Raw genomic sequence first — 19,287 nt, 5'->3', positions numbered from 1 at the left:
GATATGCTTCAAGTTTCCAAATTTATTTTTAGAGTAAAATGCAATTTCCTCCTCAGAATAAGAATGAGACTCTGTGAAAAGCAAAAGGATGAACTCCACAGGGCCCACCCTTGCCAAGAGGGCCTCAGCCCACAGCCTGCCAACTCCAGCCAAACCCTTGCTTTTAGCTGCAGTGAAAAGAAACACAAAATGGAACCATTTTGTCCACAGCTGTGAAGCTGGAACCTCAATAGGGCCCCCTACCACTTACTGCTCAGGACCCAGCACCACGGGCACCCACAGCCACCTGTCTAGACAGTGGGGCAAGGATGCACACTAGGCATTCCCTACAATTCTGCCTTGTGAGACATGTACTATTTGTACCTCTCTGATGGTCTTGTCAACTCTACAGGATGTGGTAGGCTAGAGGCATACCTGCGAGGTTTAACTAAGGAGGAAGACCTGTCCTGGATGTGGGATACTCCACCCATATGCTGTGGTCCCATACTGAATATGAATGGAAAAAGCAGGAAGCCAGCTGAATCCATCTTCTCCTGCTTTCTGCTTACACGTGTAAGGTGTCAGGTGCCTCAGCCTTCATCATAATCCTTCCTGCCTTTATGGACTGGCCCTTCTTAAACTGTGAGTCAAAAATAAACATTTCTCCCTCAAGTTGATTCTGGTCAGTTACCTGCTCACAGAAACAAGGAAAGTAACTACCGTAATACAGAAAATTGGTACTAACAAGGGTGGTTGCTGCTGCTAAACCTGACCATGTGATTCTCAGATGTTTGAACCTGGTTTGTGCAAGGCATGGGAAAGAGTCTGAAGCTACAGGCTAGAGAAGCCCCAGAATTCAGTAAGCAGAGCGTAATGGAGCACGCTGACAGGAGCTTGAAAGACCAGAATGCTAAAATAAACACACAGAGGAAGCCTGTTCATGAGGTTTCAGAGAATAAAGAAATTCCAAGACAGTACATCTTTAACCCCAGCACGCAGGAGGCAAAGGCAGGTGGATCCCTGTGAGTTTGAGGCCAGTATGATCTAAACCTACATAGGGAGTTCTAAGACAGGCAGGCAGACAGACAGACAGACAAAGAGGGAAAGAGAGAAAGAAAAAGAGAGCTTATCTCACTAGAGGTATTTCAGGTGTGGCTGCTGTGTCACATAATGGCATCAGTAAGTGGCAAAGAGAGAGGCTCTATGCTTAGTGTTCTGACCTGTGAACATCTGGATGATTAGTAGCCTAACACTCCCTGAAAAAAGCAAGCCTGAGAGAACCACCAGTCTGGCACCAGGGGGCCTAAACAAGGAACTAGCCTGCTTCACAGATGGGCTCCCAGGGAGGGAAGCGAGCCAGAGACTAGAAGAACCCACCAGTCCCAGGTGGGAATGAGACTGAGAGGACCACCAGACCGGCACCATGGGGCAGACCATGCCTGAGATGGCCCCTGACAGGTGCCATAATGCCTGAGTGGGGCATAGCACTCCTGAGATGACACTCAGATACCCTGGCACCACTAAGAGGAGCAAATAAGAAGAGAAAAGAAACAGAAGGATGTAAGCACAATAAAGGACGCAGAGCTGGAGACTCAGAATGATGAGGAAGAGCCTGATGTGAATAGCCAGAGACACCACCTGGGACCATGGTGGGGTCCTGGTCTGTGCTGCCATTGGGGGCCACATCTGGGTCTGTGACCCTGCAGTAGCTGGGGGGCCTGCTACCACCAAAGGCCAGACAGATGTCCCCATCTAAGCTGCTGCTTGGGGGACATGCTGATGTCTGAAGGCTGTGCAGAACTGGCTCACCCTGCACCTGGACATCATATAAGAGAGCTGGACTTGGGGTCCTGAGAGCAGAAGAGCTGACCCTAGCCAGCTGTAGTACATGGGACACAGACACTCTCCCCCCCCCCTCTCTTCAGGAGTTGTGGGTAAGCCTGCCCCAGAGCATGAGCATAGGAGGGCTGATCTGCCGCTTGTCTCCCGTGTAGTGGCACGGACAAGAAACAAGACATTCTCCTCTCCCTCACCCCCTGCAGCACTCAGGAGAGCGGGCCCTGCACCTCGCCTGGGCTGCACAGTACAACTGACCCTAGTGACAGGGGCATGGGCAAGTCAGCCCTGAGAGTGTGTGGGAGAGCTGACTCCAACACTTGTCTACCCTGTGGCAGTGTGGGCAAGTGAAAGATGCCCTTCTCCACACTCGCCTTGCGGCAGGGCAGAAGAGCTGGCCCTGGGGTCATGAGAGCAGGAGAGCTATCCCTACCCTCAGTCCTTGTCCCTCTCCTGAGCAACACAGTAGAGCTGGCCCTGGATGTGGGGGTTGCAGGTGAGCTGGCCCCAAGGGTATGAGCACAGGAAAGCTGGCCCTGTCTCTTGTCTGCTGTACAGTAGCTCAGACAAGGGAGAGATGGCCCTGGGGTCCTAAGAGTAAGAGAACTAGCCCTGCCCCTCACCAGCTGCGCTACTCAGGAAAGTGGGCCCTGCACCTTGCCTGAGCAGCAGGGTAGAGCTAGCCCTGGATGTGGGGTTGCAGGTGAGACACACCAAGAGCAAGATAACCAGCTCAGATACCTCTCGAGCCCAGATCCATGGCTTAGAATTGGTCCACAATGAACTGCTGGAGTGCACGAAGGGGCCAGCCCTCCAGATCCAAAACTACAGGATCTCCATGACACAGGACAACAACAGGACATACAGCAGCAGTTCCAGTGAGGATCCAGTGTTGATAGTGTAGCAGAAGCCAGAGGCTTTGTATCAGACCAATGACTCGTTGCAATGAATATTTGCAAGTAAAGATGTGTGGACAAAAGGGTATACTGTGTGGCACACTGTGACACACTACAGAATAAGAATTTTTTTCTCTGTTGTGGGGGAGGTTGCAAGGGTGGGTACAACAGGGCAGGGGAGATGAGTGGGTCTGGGGCACATGGTGTCAAAGTCACAAAGAACCAATAAAAAGTTGAAAAAAATTAATAAATGGGGTTGGGGAAATGACTCAGTGAATGGGTACTTGCTGCCCAGCCTGCTAACCTGAATTTGATACCCAGAACTCATGGTGAGAAGAACTGAACCCAGAATGTTGTCCTCTGACTCACTCAAAAATTATCTAACTATAATAATTTTAAACAAGTAAGAATAAATACATGCTGAGTGATGGTGGGGCACGCCTTTAATCCCAGCACTTGGGAGGCAGAGGCAGGTGGATCTCTGAGTTCGAGGCCAGCCTGGTCTACAAAGTGAGTCGAGGACAGTCAATACTACACAGAGAAACCCTGTCTCGAAACAAACAAACAGAATAAATACACTTAACTATGTATAAATATATAATTATTTTGTTAGTATGGCAATGCTAAGTCAAATTACTTTGAAATCCAGTATTTGAGGAGAAGGTTTCAAAAAAAATGTATTATTTCAACTGCACATTCTAGGCTGTATTTATTCTCAGCACCCCCTCCATTGGTAAGAAATCCTCACTTCGCTACAAACAATGGTGTACACCTGTAACCACAGTGCTCAGGAGGCTGAGGCTGGAAGACTAACTACAGAGTTCATAGGGTAAAGAGGATTATCTCAAAGAAAGAAGAAAACCCTTCATTCAAAAGGTTACTAGGATTATCTTAAGTAAAACTAATTATTTTACATATCCTATTTTTTGCTTTGCTTTAGTTTTGAACAGGGTCTCATATACCCAAGGCTGACCAAGCTCCCTGTGTAGCTAAGGTGACTGAACTTATGGACTCTTCCACTTTCACATCCCAAGTGCTGGGATTACAGACACCTGCCACTACATCCAGCTTTCGCCCCTAGATTCTGACGAGTTACAAGGAGCACAGCCCCCAGAAAGTAACTTTTAAGTATTATTTCCCACAAAAGGAACCAGGACTCTAAAAGAAACATTTGCTACCAGGCAGGAAAGCTAAGTAAGCCTGGGACACATTTTGTGCCAGAAAGCAATTAAACACTCCAAACTAATGGTGTCCTAGAGGAAGGACTCAGGAGCCCATCTGAAGGATTTGAGCAAGTTTGAGCCCAGCTTGGGCTACATGAGATCCTGTCTTAACCAAAAGGAGCTGTCAACCTAGCAGAAGCTAGAATGGGACACTTCTAGTGCTAGTTTGTTTTGTAGGCTGGGCCTGCTTTCAAGCTAGGACCTCACACATGCTAGGAAAGCCCTCTACCACTGAGCTGCACTCCAGCTGTAACACCAGTATTTTGGAAAATGTTTGAAGGCAGCAAAACTGGCTCTCCAGAAAAACCTGAAACAAACAAACAAAACCAAAACAACTGTTCCCCATTGTCTCAGCAGAGCTAGCAGCTAGCAGGCAAAGGCCAGGGTAAGAAAGGTCTCAGTCTCCCTCTCCCTCCCGCCCCTCTCTCCCTCTCCCGCGTGCCCACCCCCCCCACACACACACCCTAAGAGGCTGCCAGACAACATGATCCACAGCTTGGAGTCGGCAGAGGTAGGAATGTGACACATAGCTCTGAAATTCAGCTTTAGGTTGAGGACAAGAGTGATCTGAGAGGCTGACATTTAAAAATGGGGAATGTGACTTGGAAGAATGTCTACATGGGCACAAGCCTTTAATCCCAGCACTCGAGAGGCAGAGGCAGGTGGATCGCTGTGAGTTTGAGGCCAGCCTGGTCTACAAAGCGAGTCCAGGACAGCCAAGGCTACACAGAGAGACCCTGTCTCGAAAAAGAAAAGAAAAGAAAAGAAAAGAAAAGAAAAGAAAAGAAAAGAAATAAAAGAATGTCTTCATGGACAAAACCTCTGAATCCCATCCCCAGTAGCACATAAACTGTGGGCAGAGGTTTGTACCTATAGTCCCAGTTTAAGTTCATCCTCATTTAGTGAGTTAGAGGCTAATCTGGGCTGCACAAGACAAAGACGAAGACGAAGAAGAAGAAGAAGACGAAGAAGAAGAAGAAGACGAAGAAGAAGACGAAGAAGAAGACGAAGACGAAGACAAAGATGACGAAGAAGACGAAGACGACGACGAAGAAGAAGAAGAAGAAGAAGAAGAAGAAGAAGAAGAAGAAGAAGAAGAAGAAGAAGAAGAAGAAGGCGGCAGCAGCTGCATGGAAAGTTGGCACATGCATCTAATCCCAGCACTTGAGTTGACAGTGGCAGGCAGATCTCTGTGAGTTCAAGCCCAGCCTGTTCTACAAAGAGAGGCCAGGACAGCCATGACTACACAGAGAAACCCTGACTCAAAAAAAAAAAAAAGAAAGAAAGAAAAGAAAGGAAGGAAGGAAGAAAGGAAGGAAGGGAGGGAGGGAAAAGACAAGAAAAAGAAAGAAAGAAAAGAGGGAGGGAAGGAGGGACGGAGAGACTGTGGCACTTAAGTCACAAGTGAGAAGATATGACAATGTAGGGCCAGAAAGCCACCTTCCACACACTGCCCCTCACTCAAATCACTGATGAGCATGGCAGTGTTCCCCCGAAACTTCAGCCCTACATGGAACCTGCTCAAACAGAAATTGTATGAGTTTCTCTTGCCTCACTTCATCCAGCTAAAGCCATGTAAGCAATGTCACACTCACTGTGAACTGAACACTTAACACTGGAACCGGGCCTTGGTAGACACATAAGCTGTATGCACCAGGCAAACACTGTATGTGCACTCTGCCCAAATGGATACCACCCTATAGAAGGAGAGCAGAGGTGCATGTCTGCTGCAGCAGGAAGGACTGTCATCTAACCAGTGGCTCTCACAGCTGTCCACTCCTCCTGCACCCTAACCACCTACAAGCTCCGCATCTTGACAGGTGTTAACTCTTACCCAGTTAGACACTACCTAAGTTCCAAGCAAATCTGGCTCCTCTGACTTTTTCTCCCTGTACTGAGCCCCAAGGTAGCTCATTGTCAAGCTCTGGCAGCATTGTAGCCAACTCATAACTCAGCCAGTTATCAGGAAAGCTCCTGAGCCTCCACACCCAGGCCCATCAGTGCAACCCTTGTTTGAGGACAGGTAAGCCTTGGGAGCTCCACTTCAGGCTCTTTCAGAGCATCCTTGCACCTTGCTGCAAAGCAGCCCTGCCCATGGCTGGACTCATTTGCTCTCCTCTCAGCCTGTAGGGCAACCCCCCTCTAGGACTGAGAAGTTGACAGCTTCTTTTCTAACTATCCTACTTTCTATCATCCTAGCCTGAGACAAAACCCCTGCTGGCCAGACTCTGTCCTTTCCAGCCCTACAGCACTCTACATTTCTCCCAGCTTATCCCAAAGGCCACAGTCCTGTCCACAGAGCTGTGTTTTGTTTGGTTGGTTTTTTTTTTTTTTTTTTTGGTTTTCCGTGACAGTTTCTCTATGTAGCCTTGCCTGTCCTAGACTTGCTTTGGAGACCAGGCTGGCCTCGAACTCACAAAGATCCCCTAGCCTCTGCCTCTGCTGGGATTAAAGGCATGCACCACCATGCCCAGCCCCAGAGCTGTGATTTTATTTTTTTTCTGGTTTTGGTTTTGTTTTGTTTTGATTTTCAAGACAGAGTTTCTATGTGTAGCCTTGGCTGTCCCAGACTCACTTTGTAGACCAGGCTGGCCTCAAGCTCACAGCAATCCACCTGCCTCTGCCTCCTGAGTGCTGGGATTAAAGGTGTGTGCCACCATGCCTGGCCCAGAGCTGTGATTTTAAGACTGTTTTCCGTACAGTGCTCTCAGTTCCACCGGATTTCTTCCTCAATTAATATCTGCAGACTTCAGTGACAGGAGGCAAAATCAGGATCCCATCTGAATTTACCCTGAACAGAGCTCCCCGCTTTGAAGCTTTGTAAATAAGACAGCTTTTAAAAATCTCATTGTTGCTCTCAAAAGGATTATAAAGGCCACAGCACCTGGGTGTAAGAATAAAAGCTGTGGGAATGGAGAGATGACTGAAGTTTAGAGCACTGTCTGCTCTTCCAAAGGTCCTGCATTCAATTCCCAACAACCGTGGCTCATAACCATCTATAATGAGATCTGGTGTCCTGTTCTGGCATGCTGATTCACATGCAGGCAGAATATTGTATAAACAATAAATAAATAAATAAATAAATAATTTTTTAAAAAGAATAAAGGCTGTGGGTATGAGCCTCTAATTCCAGCACTCACACTGAAGCCACCCTAGGTTAAAGAGTGAGGCCCTGCCTCAAAACAAAACAAAACAAAACAAAAGCATGCTGACTCTCTGAATAAAACAGTTTAAAGACAATTCCTGGGTTTTTCCTATATATCAGGTGGCACCTACCCATTATAGAACCTGAACCAGGGTCTGTAATAGAGTTGCTATACACTCCCTGGTCACATGGAGTGCAAAGTACTGAACTAAACAGGGCTAGAGAGATGCCTCGCAGTCAAGAGCACTCACTGCTAAAGCACATGGCCTGAGCTCTGTCCCCAGCACCACAGGGTGTCTCACAACCACCCTTAACTCCAGTTCCAGAGGTTCAAACACCCTCCTCTGGCACCTGAGGGGACTGCAGACACATGATGCATAAAGACAAAACAGCCACAGACAGCCTGGCAGTGGTGGCGCACGCCTTTAATCCCAGCACTCGGGAGGCAGAGGCAGGCAGATCTCTGTGAGTTCAAGGCCAGCCTGGTCTACAAAGAGAGTCCAGGAAAGGCAAAGCTACACAGAAAAACCCTGTCTTAAAAACAAAACAAACAAACAAACAACAAAAAACCAGCCACACACATTTAAACAAAAAAATCTTATCCAGGCATGGTGGCACATACATGTAATCCCAGCACTTGGGAAGTAGAGGCAAGCAGATCTCTGTGAGTTCGAGGCCAGCCTGATCTACAGAGTTTCGGGACAGCCAGGGCTACACAGAGAAACCATGTCTTGAAAAACAAAAAACAAACAAACAAAGAATCTTAAAACTATGCCAGATATTTTTGAACTCTGTCTATATGAAATACATATAGTCTACAAAGCGAGCCAGCCAGGACTACCAGAGAAACCGGAGTCTCAAAAAAACAAAAAAACAAAAAATAAAACCAAAAGAAGAAGAAGAAGAAGAAGAGGAGGAGGAGGAGGAGGAGGAGGAGGAGGAAAGAAAGAAAGAAAAGAAAAAAGAAAATACAGCTGAGCTCAGCATGTTGGCTCATGTGTGTAATCCCAGCACTCAGGAGACAGAAGTGGATCTCTGTGAGTTCAAGGCCAGCCTGATCTACAAAGCGAGTCCAGAACAGCAAAGAGAAACCCTGCCTCGAAAAAAAGAAAATACAGCTGAAATTTTAAAATCATAGCAAAACCTACAACCAGTATTTTTTTTTTAATGACAAAGAAAACTACACACGATCAACTCATAGAATGAACATCACACAACCTCTTGCCTCTTTGCTGTCACCTTTGCCAATGCAGCCCTCCCCTGGCCTGGCATGGAGGGCAAACTTGGAAGGATGGAAACACCCTGCACAGTAGCCAACAGAGCAGCTGAGGGGCTGAAGTCTGCATTCTTTCCACAGCTAAGTAGCCAGGCAGGCAGGGCCCTGCACCTCGGGTTCTGATTAGAAAGGTAACATGGAGTGCCCAGGCCTGGTGAGGTATCAGATGATGACTGACACGCTCACCATGACCCCTGCTGCGGGTAGCAAGAGTGCACCATCTGCTCCCCTGCTCCCCAGTAGGGCATGGGCAGTCTCAACTGTCAGCACCAACATAACACATACACACAACAAAAATCCTATCACAGACACTGAAACTAAAAATTATATATAGTAACTAGAACAGCAGATTCAACACAGCAGGAGATGAGGGAGAGGAAGTAAGGTCAGTAAGCGACATTCAGAAGGACAGAGAACACGTGAAGAATAAGGAAAGAGGTGTGTAAGACCAGACAGGTAGGAACAGGTGGAAGCCCCAGGGCATTTACTATGAGTTAGTACAGGCCCTTGGGGTGGCTGGAAACAAGGAATGCGGAGGAGCTGATAGGCAAAAGGTTTCCTAAACTCACCAACTACGCCAGCTACCCAGCACAAAGAAAACACAGCAAGTCTACTGATGCCAAAGGAAGGCAAAAACTTTTTTTGTTTTGTTTTGATTTTCCAGACAGGGTTTCTCTGTGTAGCCTAACTGTCCTGGACTCGCTTTGTAGACCAGGCTGGCCTTGAACTCACAGCAATCTGCCTGCCTCTGCCTCTGCCTCTCAAGTGCGCCACCACCGTCCATCTAGAAGGCAAAAGCCATTAGAAAGACTGAGAAGGTGGTTCGGTTGATACAGAACCTGCCTTGCAAGAATAAATAACCAAGTTCCAGCCCCAAAGCCCATGGGGGGAAAAAGCCAGGCATGGTAGTGTGGGCTGTGGAGGGGAGTACCGGGGGTGTGGAGACAAGTGTACCTCTGGAATTCCACAGTCAGCCAGACTGGCCTAACTGGCAAGCTCCAGATCAGTGAGAGACCCTGGCTCAAAAACAAGGTGGAAAGAGACTGAGAAACTACAGTTGAGGTTGTTCTTAGGCCTCTACATGCATACTGTGTGCATGAATGTGCACAGGTACACACACAAACATGTGGGGGGCGAGGTTCTGAGATTGGTTTCTTTAAGCAAAAGAAGATAACCCCTGACATAAACATGGGAAAGTCAGGGGTAAAGAGGAACAAAATGCGTAACTCTGACTACACATCTGTCATTCCATCACTCCGGAGCCTGAGACAGAAAGCCTGTTAGTTCCAAGCAAGCCTGAGCTATAAACAAAATCTACTGGGGATAGGGGAGGAGAAAAGAAAAGGGGGGGGGGGGAAGGAGGCGGAGGAAGAAGAGGGGCAGAAATGATGGTGCATGCCTTTAATCTCAGTACTCTGGAAGCAGAGGCAGGAGGATCTCCATGAGTTCAAGGCCAGCCTGTTCTACATAGTGAGTTCCAAGACAGTCAAAGATAAACAGCAGGATGCTATCTTGAAGGAGGAAAAAAAGTGAAATCAGGAGGGGTGATGGTGCATGCCTGTAATCCCTGCCCCTAGAACGCTGAGACTGAAGATCATGGGTTCATGGGAGCTAAGCTGCACAGCAAGACCTTGTCTCCCCTTTATCTTCACTGCTGGCAAGTGTAGTCCCCAAGTCCTCAGGGAGCAAAGGCCAAGCCTAAACATACCAGGAAAATCCTACACAGTGTAGTGTTGCCAATGAACTTGTCTAACAACTAAGGCAGAAGACAACACAGAAAATCTTCCACGAACTACACCACCAAGACACATGGCCACCTTGTTCACAAGAGCAATCCAACCTCCACACCAAAACCACACAAGAGCATAAGAAAGTGACAACACAAGTCAGTTTCCCTCATGACTACAACCCTAAAAGTAAAATACTAACAAATAAAAACAAATTAGGGACTGTTCCTACGACTCCAAATTTTAACAGTCAACTATCAAACAAAAACTTACATGAATGTCTCAAAAGATGCAGAATAAATTAAGAAATTCAGTAAACACTTTCTTCTCGTTGTTTTTTGAGATCAGGCCCAGGCTAACCTGGAAACCACGATATAGCCCAGCATGGCTTCACACTTGGTGGCAGTCTTCCTGACTTGGCCTCCATAGTACTGAAGTTAATGGCATAAGCCACTATGCAGGGATATCACATATGAGTTTTTTCAACATCATTAAGACGATCAAGAGTTTAAGCCCATCTGGGCTATACAGCTAGAACCTGTCTCAACAAACAAGGAAAGGGGAAAAAAAAAAAAGACGATGACGACAACTCAGGAAACTACTAAAGCATTGTCACATTTAATAGAAAATGTTTGCCAAAGCCCTTCAGTGACTTGCAAGTTAAACAGTACAGAACACTTCCAAGAACAAGACGAGGAGGCCCACTGCTACCATGGCAGTTAAATGTTGTGCCAGAGAGCTCTACCAGTGCAATGCCACAAGAAAATCAAGGCAAAATGTAAGTAAATAAAATGGAAATCCAAAGCAGGAACACAAGAGCAACTCCCAAATCCCAAAACTCAGTTCTTATATACGGCATGGGGTGCATACCTATAATCCCAGTTCTTAGAGGAGTCTGGGGCAGAAACATCATAAATTTGAGACTACCCTGATCAACAGAGATCTAGCCAAAGGAAAAAAAAAGAAGCAAAAGACAGTTCTATTTAGGAGTTAGAGAGATAACTCAGCAGTAAAGAGCACCTTGGCCACTCTACCAGGGGACCCAGGTTTAACCTCCAGCACCCACATGGTGGCTCGCAACTGTATATAACTCCAACCCCAGGGAATCAAACACCTTTTCTGCCCTCCATGGGCATTATATGCAGGTGGCACACAGATATCCACGCAGGCAAAACCACCATACATATAAAAATAAGAAAATGTTTAAAACAGTATTTTTTAAGTAAGCCAGTTCTACCTCAATTCACTAGCAATAAATCATTACACAGCTGTTTAATGTCTGTAGATTAGAAGAACAATGCTGAAAAGACACCAGCCTTACCAAGGTCTGCAGATTAGACATGCTCACAGTTAAAATCCCATTACATCTTGTGTGGTCTATCCAGCAGACTGACTGACTGGGGGGGGGGAGGGGGGGCGGGACATGCAGAGATCAGATGATAACTTTCAGGAATCACTTCTCGCCTCACCATGGGTTCACAGCCAGGCTGTCAGGCTTGCGAGGCAAGCGCTTTAATCCACCAAGCCTCTCCAGCCCAAGCAGATTTCATGAGCCAAATGAAGAAAATCTTAAAGGGCAAAGGTAAAGAACTTAAACTACCAGATCTCAGGACAACTTCCGCAGCCACTCAGGCACTGTGATATTTGTGCAAAGATGGCCACAACACCATTGGAGCAGAAGAGTGACCCGTTCACTCCATTACTCTACCAGAAACACACATTAGCCCAAGACCAGCAGATTTGCTAATCAGGACACAGTAAATATCACTTTGGTTTTGTTGTCTGATTGTTTTATTTTGTTTTGAGACAGCTTACTATGTAGCCCCAGCTAGGCAGAAACTCACTACATGGACCACCTGCTTCCGTTTCCTGGTGCTAGAATAAAAGGTGTACTCTACCCACCTGGCCTGCATGCATTCTTCTTCTTCTTTTTTTAATTACTTATTTTTATGTGTTTGGATGTTTTACCCACATGTATGTCTATGGACCACTTGTGTGCCCAGTGTCCTTGGAGGTGAGAGAAAGTGTCAGATCTCCTGAAAGAGTTACAAAAAGTTATGTGCTGCCATGTGGGTACTGGGAGTTGAACCCAAGTCCTCTAGAACATCAGCTAGTGCTCTTCATCACTGAGCTATCTCTCCAGCCCCTACATTAAATATTCTTGCTGGCGAGATGGCTCAGCCATTAAAGGCTAGGCTCGTAACTAAAAATAAATATTCTAGGAGGAAAAAGATCAACATTAAAATTTAAGACTTTTCCTCATAAAAAGATACAACTGAGCTGGATGTGGTATGTACCCAAAATTCCAGCACTTGAGAGGCTCAGGCTGAGGACTATCAAAGGTGTAGGCTAGCCTGGGCTACATGGCAAGCTCTTAATATATGTTCATCTGTGTCTACATATATGTGAAATATTACAGAATGAAAAGACAAGCACAGGAGTATTAAAAACATCTTCCCTTCCAGGATGGGGAGGTGACTCAGTGGGTAAAGTACACAAGTACAAGATGTGAGCTCTGATGCCCAGCACCCAAATAAAAGCCAGGTATGGCACCATGTGTAATGACAGTACTGGAAAGGCCAACCGAGAGCATCCCAGAGGCTCACTGGCCAGCCAGTCTAGCCAACCAGCAAGCTCTAGGTTGAATAAGAGACTATGTCTTAAAAATAAATAAGGTGTCGAGATATAAGAAAGATGGCTAAACAGATGGGTAACAGCACTTGCTACTCTTGCAGAGTATCAGGCTCAGTTTCCAAGGCCCACATGGCACAACTTTTTGTAACTCCAGCTCCAGAGACTCCAATCTTTCTTATCTCCATAGGCTCCTGCACCTACATGGTACACATATACACTCAAGCACACACATAGAAAATAAAAACTAAAAACCTACTAAGGTTGAGAGCAGTCAAGGAAGACACCCAACATCAAACTCTGGCTTTCACACAGATGTGCACACATGTATGAGCACCTGCATACAAACACGTACCCATACTGGAACACACAAACCTGTACACATACACACTAAAATGAATTTTTTTAAAAAATCCCCTAGCCAGGCATGATTGCACACACCCTTAATCCCAGCACTTAGGAGGCAGAGGCAGCCAATCTCTGTGAGTTTAGGGTCAGTCTGGTTTATATATTGAGTTCCAGGACAGCCAGGGCTTGTCTCAAAACCAAACAAACAAACAGGCATGGTGGCATATGCCTTTAATCCCAGCACTTGGGGAGACAGAAGCAGGCGGATCGGTCTGAGTTCAAGGCCAGCCTGGTCTACAAAGCGAGTCTAGGACAGCCAAGGCTACAGAGAAACCCTAACTTGAAAAACCAAAGCAAACAAAAAAACAAACAAAAATCTTATATACATCTATATACTCAGAATGTATACAGAACTTCAAATTAAAAGCAGGCAATGCTGTCAACAACCAGAAAAAAGTCACTTCCCAAGTCACCCAGCGACCATGCACCTGCTGAGAAACTGCTGTGCTGCAGGTGGTTGCAGTCAGGAAGCCACCTCTCCGCGTGGAGCTTTGGAGCACATAACAACAGCTTCTCACACTGCTGGGGGGCCGTGTGGTTGTACCAACTGTCAGCACAGCCACTTTTGGCAGTAATTCCTGAAGCTGCTGTCACTACAATTCCACTCCTTAGAATACTCCAACAGAATCACGCACATCTAGTTCTGCCCATCCCCAAAAGCAAAAAGACCAGTGGCAGCCTCCGGGGTCCTGACTGCAGAAAGAACAAGGACAGCTCCTGCCCACACAGCACACTATGGGGAAAGGAAAGGTGGTTCTCACAGAATCCAAGGAAGAGTCAAGAGACGAAACATACAGATTTCCTATAGAAAGTCAAGCATAAGCAAAGGAACCGATGGTGAAGAGCTGGGACACGTTAGAACGGGGGACAGTCACTGCTCGCAGGAAACAGGAGGGGGTTTTCATGGGCAACATGATCCTGTCATCACTTGATCCAAACAGAGCTCCACAAGCACAACCAGCCAGCTGCTAACACACACCTGTGGCCTGTGGGTCCTCATCCATGCCCCGGCACAAGTACACTGAATGGACACACACGCCCATCTGCTCACATTTTAGCCACCAGAGGCCCTGACTGCAGGAAGGGAATGGTCTAGAATACGTTTACTCATGACACTAGACGAGGGTCAGATATGACATAACTGTGGGCACCAGCATGTCCTACATTCAATGAGGCACTGCCGAGCAGCAGTCAGCATAACCTGGCAACAGATTTACTCTCAGGTGAGACAACTCTCACTGTGTAAAACCCACTACCCACAGCACCTGGCAGCTCTGTGTGCCCTGTACCTGTTCTCTCCAAAAACCTAAATGTTGGCCAAATGCTGCTGCAGAGACATGAGCTGCAGCAAACACAATTACAAAGAAGAGCAAATGAGGCCCACTGCATCTTGAGAGCCTCTTGAGCAGGTGGCAAAATATGACCTAGTTAACCTGCTAATTCCTAAGTCTCCAGTCAGAAAAGATGATTCCCTAGCCCGTAAGCGAAAACCCTCAGCAAACAACACTCACACCAAATTATTGTTTCTAAAAAGGATATTCAAACATTTACTCCAATCTTACAGGACCACAGCCAAGAGATGCATCAAGGCAGTGATTACTCCCTTGCCAACTGGCCCCTACACACCCACCACGAGAACAGAAGTGCTGCTTCCTTGAGCATCATGAGGACACCCATCATGAATGAGCCAGTGGGCCATCAGCACGAAGCTAAGCAGCCCCTGCCCCATGTGCCTTTCACCTTTTGCAGGCTAAACTGCTTTCTCCTTCCTCTACTGCTGACCCCACATTTAACACCAGTCCAAAAGTGATACTCTAGACACATGGGTGTTTCAGGCTTTGAGAGTCTCACCTGCCCAGAAAGAAGAGACTCAAGATTCAATTTTTAATCTTTTTTTTCCCCTGAAACAAAGTTTAGTTACAGCTCATAGATGTTCTGAAGAAAGCCTATTTAGACTTTTCCTGTGAAATCAGTTCTATTTACCCACAAGATTTCCCTAGGAAATTGAAAATCCTCAAGACATAAGCCAGGGATAAGACACAATCCCTGAGAGCCACTCCTCACAGGTCCACAGCAGGCAAGGACAAGTCTAAGACGCAGAATGGGAGACTTCAACACAGCTCGATTGCTTCACAGGCCCCTGTCAAGAACTTTGAAGTACTTTCCCAAATCTAGGCAGCTTCCCAAAGAGGCATGACAGTGCAGCCTATGTCACATGGCTTAGGAGAATACCCATTTACTCCTAAACTGAATTCTTGAGAACTCTACCTGTCCTCAGAAAACACCAGAAACATCACTTCCCAAGTGGTAACACAAAACAGCCAGCAAGCTAATACATTAACAAGACACAGACATTTGACGGCAGACACCTTGATTTCAGTTTGATGGGCATACCTGTGGAAGCGCAGTGTTGAGCTGCCTCTGCAAGGAATCTCTTTCGTGACCAACCTCATGCAATTTCCCCTGGGTTAATGCCAATGTTTCTTGCGTCTCTCTCAGTGTGTCCAGAAGGCGGTCTCGTTCTTCCAGCATGGAGACCATGAGCTGCTCAAAATGCGAATCAGCGTCTGGCTGTGAAGGGGAGCCTGACCCATGGCTCCCCCCTCCGCCGGGGGGCCCTTCCGCTTCACTAATGGTCGGCATCACCTCGCACATCATCTTGAAACAGGGAACATGCAGACCTCAGTCAGTAGGTGCAGAACACAGGAAATTTCTACAAACCTGCAGCTTTCTGAGCACCACCTGTGGCTGATGAGAAAAGAGCTGACAGCTCCACACTGTCAGAGCTGCTCCAATTCTAAACCCATACGCTCTGGGAAGTAAGGAACCTGCACAGGCCAACAGCAAGAGTAGACTTGGGGAGACCACAGTCCCAGGGGCAAGGGAAGCTGGGATGCTCACCCCTCCCACCCAGGGTAAACCAGTGGGGTGTGTTTAAAATCCACACTCGGCAGCTGAAGACAGTAGGCTTCTGTTAACTTATTTTGTTCTTCCCCAGGATGAGAGATTCAAAACACAGTCCCTCAACCAGAGAAGGCTGGGAGCTGACAAGCACCGGTACTATGGACCCAAGCATCTTCCAGGAATGTGTGCAGTCAGCTCCTGGGAAGGACTACCGGGCTCCCTGACTTGTGGGGAAGGTATTTGGTAATCAGCGGAAAAAGCAACTGGACTGGCTCTTTAAGGCCTGGACAGAAGTGGTTTTTTGCAAAGGCCTGCTGCTGTACAACGGTTGGTCAGCCAAGATAACTTACATAAGCTTACAGTCAAAGAGGAGGGAAAAAAGAAAAAAGAAAATATACCTACACTGGGAATCTAGGAAGTCGGGACAGCAGGGCTAGGTAAGAAAGGAGAAAAGAAAGGTGAGATGGAACTAGAGACTACATGCTGCCATGGCACGGAGGGGGTTGGAGGTGGGGATAAAGGGGATGCCCTGCAGGTGCACCTGACCAGGCGGGAAGATCGGACTGACCAGTGCCCCGCTGACCCTGCCTGGCTCAGCTGACCCCAGCCTCACTGGCCCCAACCCCGCTGACCCTGGCCAATCTAAGTTGACTCGGACCTAACTGAGATCAAGCCAGCTTGGCTGACCCCGGCTCAGCCAAGCTAACCCCAACCCTGCTGACCCCGCTGACCCCGCCGACCCCGGCCCACCCTGCGCGGCCCGCTCCACCCGCTCTCACCTTGGCCGGCGGGCGCGGCTCCGGGGCTACGCGGCGGCCTTCGGGCGGCGGCCGGCTGCCGGCCGACCCACGCAGCCCCGAGGCTGCGTTCTCGCCCGGCCCCCGGGCCCGCCGCCCCGCTCGTCACGAAGGCCGGCCCGCCGCCGCGGGACACTGGCGAGCGCAGAGGACCGGGCCCGGCGCGTCGCCGGCGTCAACGTGCCCGACGTCCGGCGCGTCGGCGCGAGCGTCAGCACCGCCCCCTGAGGAAGAGGCCGGCCTCGGGGCCATGCGCATGCGCTAGCTCCGCGGTAGTAGGCGGGCGGCCTTTCCAGAGCGCCAATTGGCTATTCCTCACTTTGGCCCCGCCCTCATCTCCGCCCCACCCTCCAAGCCATCCCCCTCCGGGAACCACAGGTAGATAGACTTCTGGCAGGTGCTAGGTGCCTGCAGTCCTTCCGTGCTGTCACACCGGTGCGTGTACTGACGTCACATTACCCGAGCGCTCAACCCCAAACCAAGACCACTACGGAGTCGCGCGCGGCCACTAACAGAATCGGAAAGTGCTAATAGGCGGGGTAAGGTGCCTGCCTGCCTCTCATAGAAGTGTTAGGCAGGAGGATTGCCGCGAGTTGGAAGGCCCTGCCTCTAAAGTAAAAACAAAGGGGACTGCCGTCATCCCAAATGACCTGCCTTAGATCCTCGGAACCCACGTAGTACTAAATGTTGTCCTCTGGTCCTCTGACTTGAACGTATATATCGTGACACCCATGCATGTACACACACACACACACACACACACACACAAATCTTAAGTGCTCAGGCACCCTTGCAAGTATGAGAACCTGAGTTCCACTCCCAGAATCCTCAGAAAAATAAAAAGCCAGCTCGCCTTGGTGCTGCATACTTAATTCCCAGCACTCAGGAGGCAGAAAGATCTCTGAGTTCAAGGCCAGCCTGGTCTACATAATGAGTTCCAGTCCAGCCAGAGGTAAATAGTGAGAGCTTGTTTCAAAAAAATGTTTTGTTTTGTTTTGTTTTTTAATAAAAGCCAATAAAATAGCCCAGAAGCCAAAACAAGATGATGGTCAACCATAACTCAAAAGCCAATAAAATTCTTTGAAGGCCAAGGCAAGAGTACTGTCAACTAGTGCGGGCTACATAAAGAACCAGGCCTGTCAGGGTTACATGGCAAGATCCCTACTTTAAGAGATCAATGATTACTTTTTTAAAAAATCAGGTTACATATACAACCCAGGTACGATAGTGCACACCTTATATCCTAGCACTCAGAAAACAGAGGCAGGCAGATCTCTGTGGGTTTTTGAGTTTAGCCTGGTCTATACAGCGAGACCCTGTCGCAACAAACAAATCAGACTGTAAATAAAAGCAGTTAAGTTCTCTGAGGGGCTCTCCCAGTACCAGCAGCCACTGCACACAAGCCCTCAGTGGCTTTGATCTCAGGTTTGGATTTGAGAAAAATGCCTATTTCTCAGAGATCCCTGCCGCTGCAGCTGTCTCCTAAGAAAGTGGCACAGTATCAAATGCAGCTCAACAGAACACATTACACTCGGTCCCCTCCCACATTCATGTAGCATGCATGCGTGAACCTGGCAAGGCAGAAAGCTAAAGAAAATAACGCGTCTCTAGCAAGTTCCACAACAAGTTGAGATATTCAGTTACTGGACCAAGCAGCTCATGTTTTGCATGACGTGTGAGTGGTGAGGTGTGACTGCGGAGAGAACTGGGGACATGATGGAGCTGCACGGGAAAGATCCCATCCAGCTGGGCCCTAATGCTCAGAGGTCCCCCGGGCTTTCTGGCTGATTAGCCCCCATTCCCTGCAGACCACAGATCAGCAGAGATGGCTGTGGTGAACAGAGGCTGCCAGGCCGTCGCCCCTCAGATCACAGGAACGTGGCTGACGTTCACTGTGGTTTTTTTTTTAAATCTCATTTGTCTGTCTGTGTTATGTGTGTCTGTGTACATCTGCACATGTACATGCCGCAGCATGCATATAGAGAGACCAAAGGGCGACATGCAAGGGCCATTTCCCTCCTTCTACCATGTGGACCCCAAGGATGAAAACGGGGCATCCAGGCTTGGCAGCAGGTGCTCTTACCTGCTGAGCCGTCTCACTGGACCACATTTTACTTATTTTAGAGCCAAGAGCTCTTTGAAACAGGCTAGTGTGCAACTCTCCACACTTCTGTCTGCCTCCTGGGTGCTGGAATAACAGGTGTGTGCTATCACACATGCCATCACCTCATTCCTCTCTTTTTATTTATCTTTATTTCCTGTGTTTGCCTGTATGTATGCACATATGTATGTATTTATGTATGTATGTGCACTCTGTGCATACTTGATGCATGCAGAGGCCGTAAGAGTTTGTCAGAGCCCTTGGAACTGGAGTTACATACAGTTGCAAGCCGCCGTGCAGGTGCAGGTAGTGGAGCCTGAGTCCTCTGCCAGAGCAGCAAGTGCTCTTAACCACTGAGCCATCT

At 48.0% G+C, this 19,287-nt stretch overlaps 1 protein-coding gene across 9 annotated transcripts in view; it reads right to left on the bottom strand.

The window, feature by feature from the left end:
• PPFIA1 (PTPRF interacting protein alpha 1) overlaps positions 1–17,009 on the bottom strand; it is an 85,936-nt gene extending 68,927 nt beyond the window's left edge. For 4 of the 9 annotated variants that reach the window (XM_084773132.1, XM_084773135.1, XM_084773133.1 and 1 more), the window contains exons 1-2: positions 16,805–17,008; positions 15,516–15,779 (exon numbers count right to left, since the gene is read on the bottom strand). In XM_084773132.1, coding sequence (XP_084629258.1) covers positions 15,516–15,779 — 264 coding nt within the window. In that variant the 5' untranslated portion in view covers positions 16,805–17,008. Of the gene's footprint in view, positions 1–15,515; positions 15,780–16,804 lie in introns of all 9 variants that reach the window. The other 5 variants (XM_084773137.1, XM_084773134.1, XM_084773138.1 and 2 more) reach the window with 2 other exon arrangements.
• Between the last annotated feature and the right edge of the window lie 2,278 nt (positions 17,010–19,287).

The sequence above is a fragment of the Acomys minous genome (genome assembly GCF_964271855.1).
Source record: "Acomys minous genome assembly, chromosome: 2".
Classification (NCBI taxonomy): Eukaryota; Metazoa; Chordata; class Mammalia; order Rodentia; family Muridae; genus Acomys; species Acomys minous.
The sequence above is the reverse complement of the archived record's forward strand: the minus strand, read 5'-3'. Positions and strand labels throughout refer to the sequence as shown.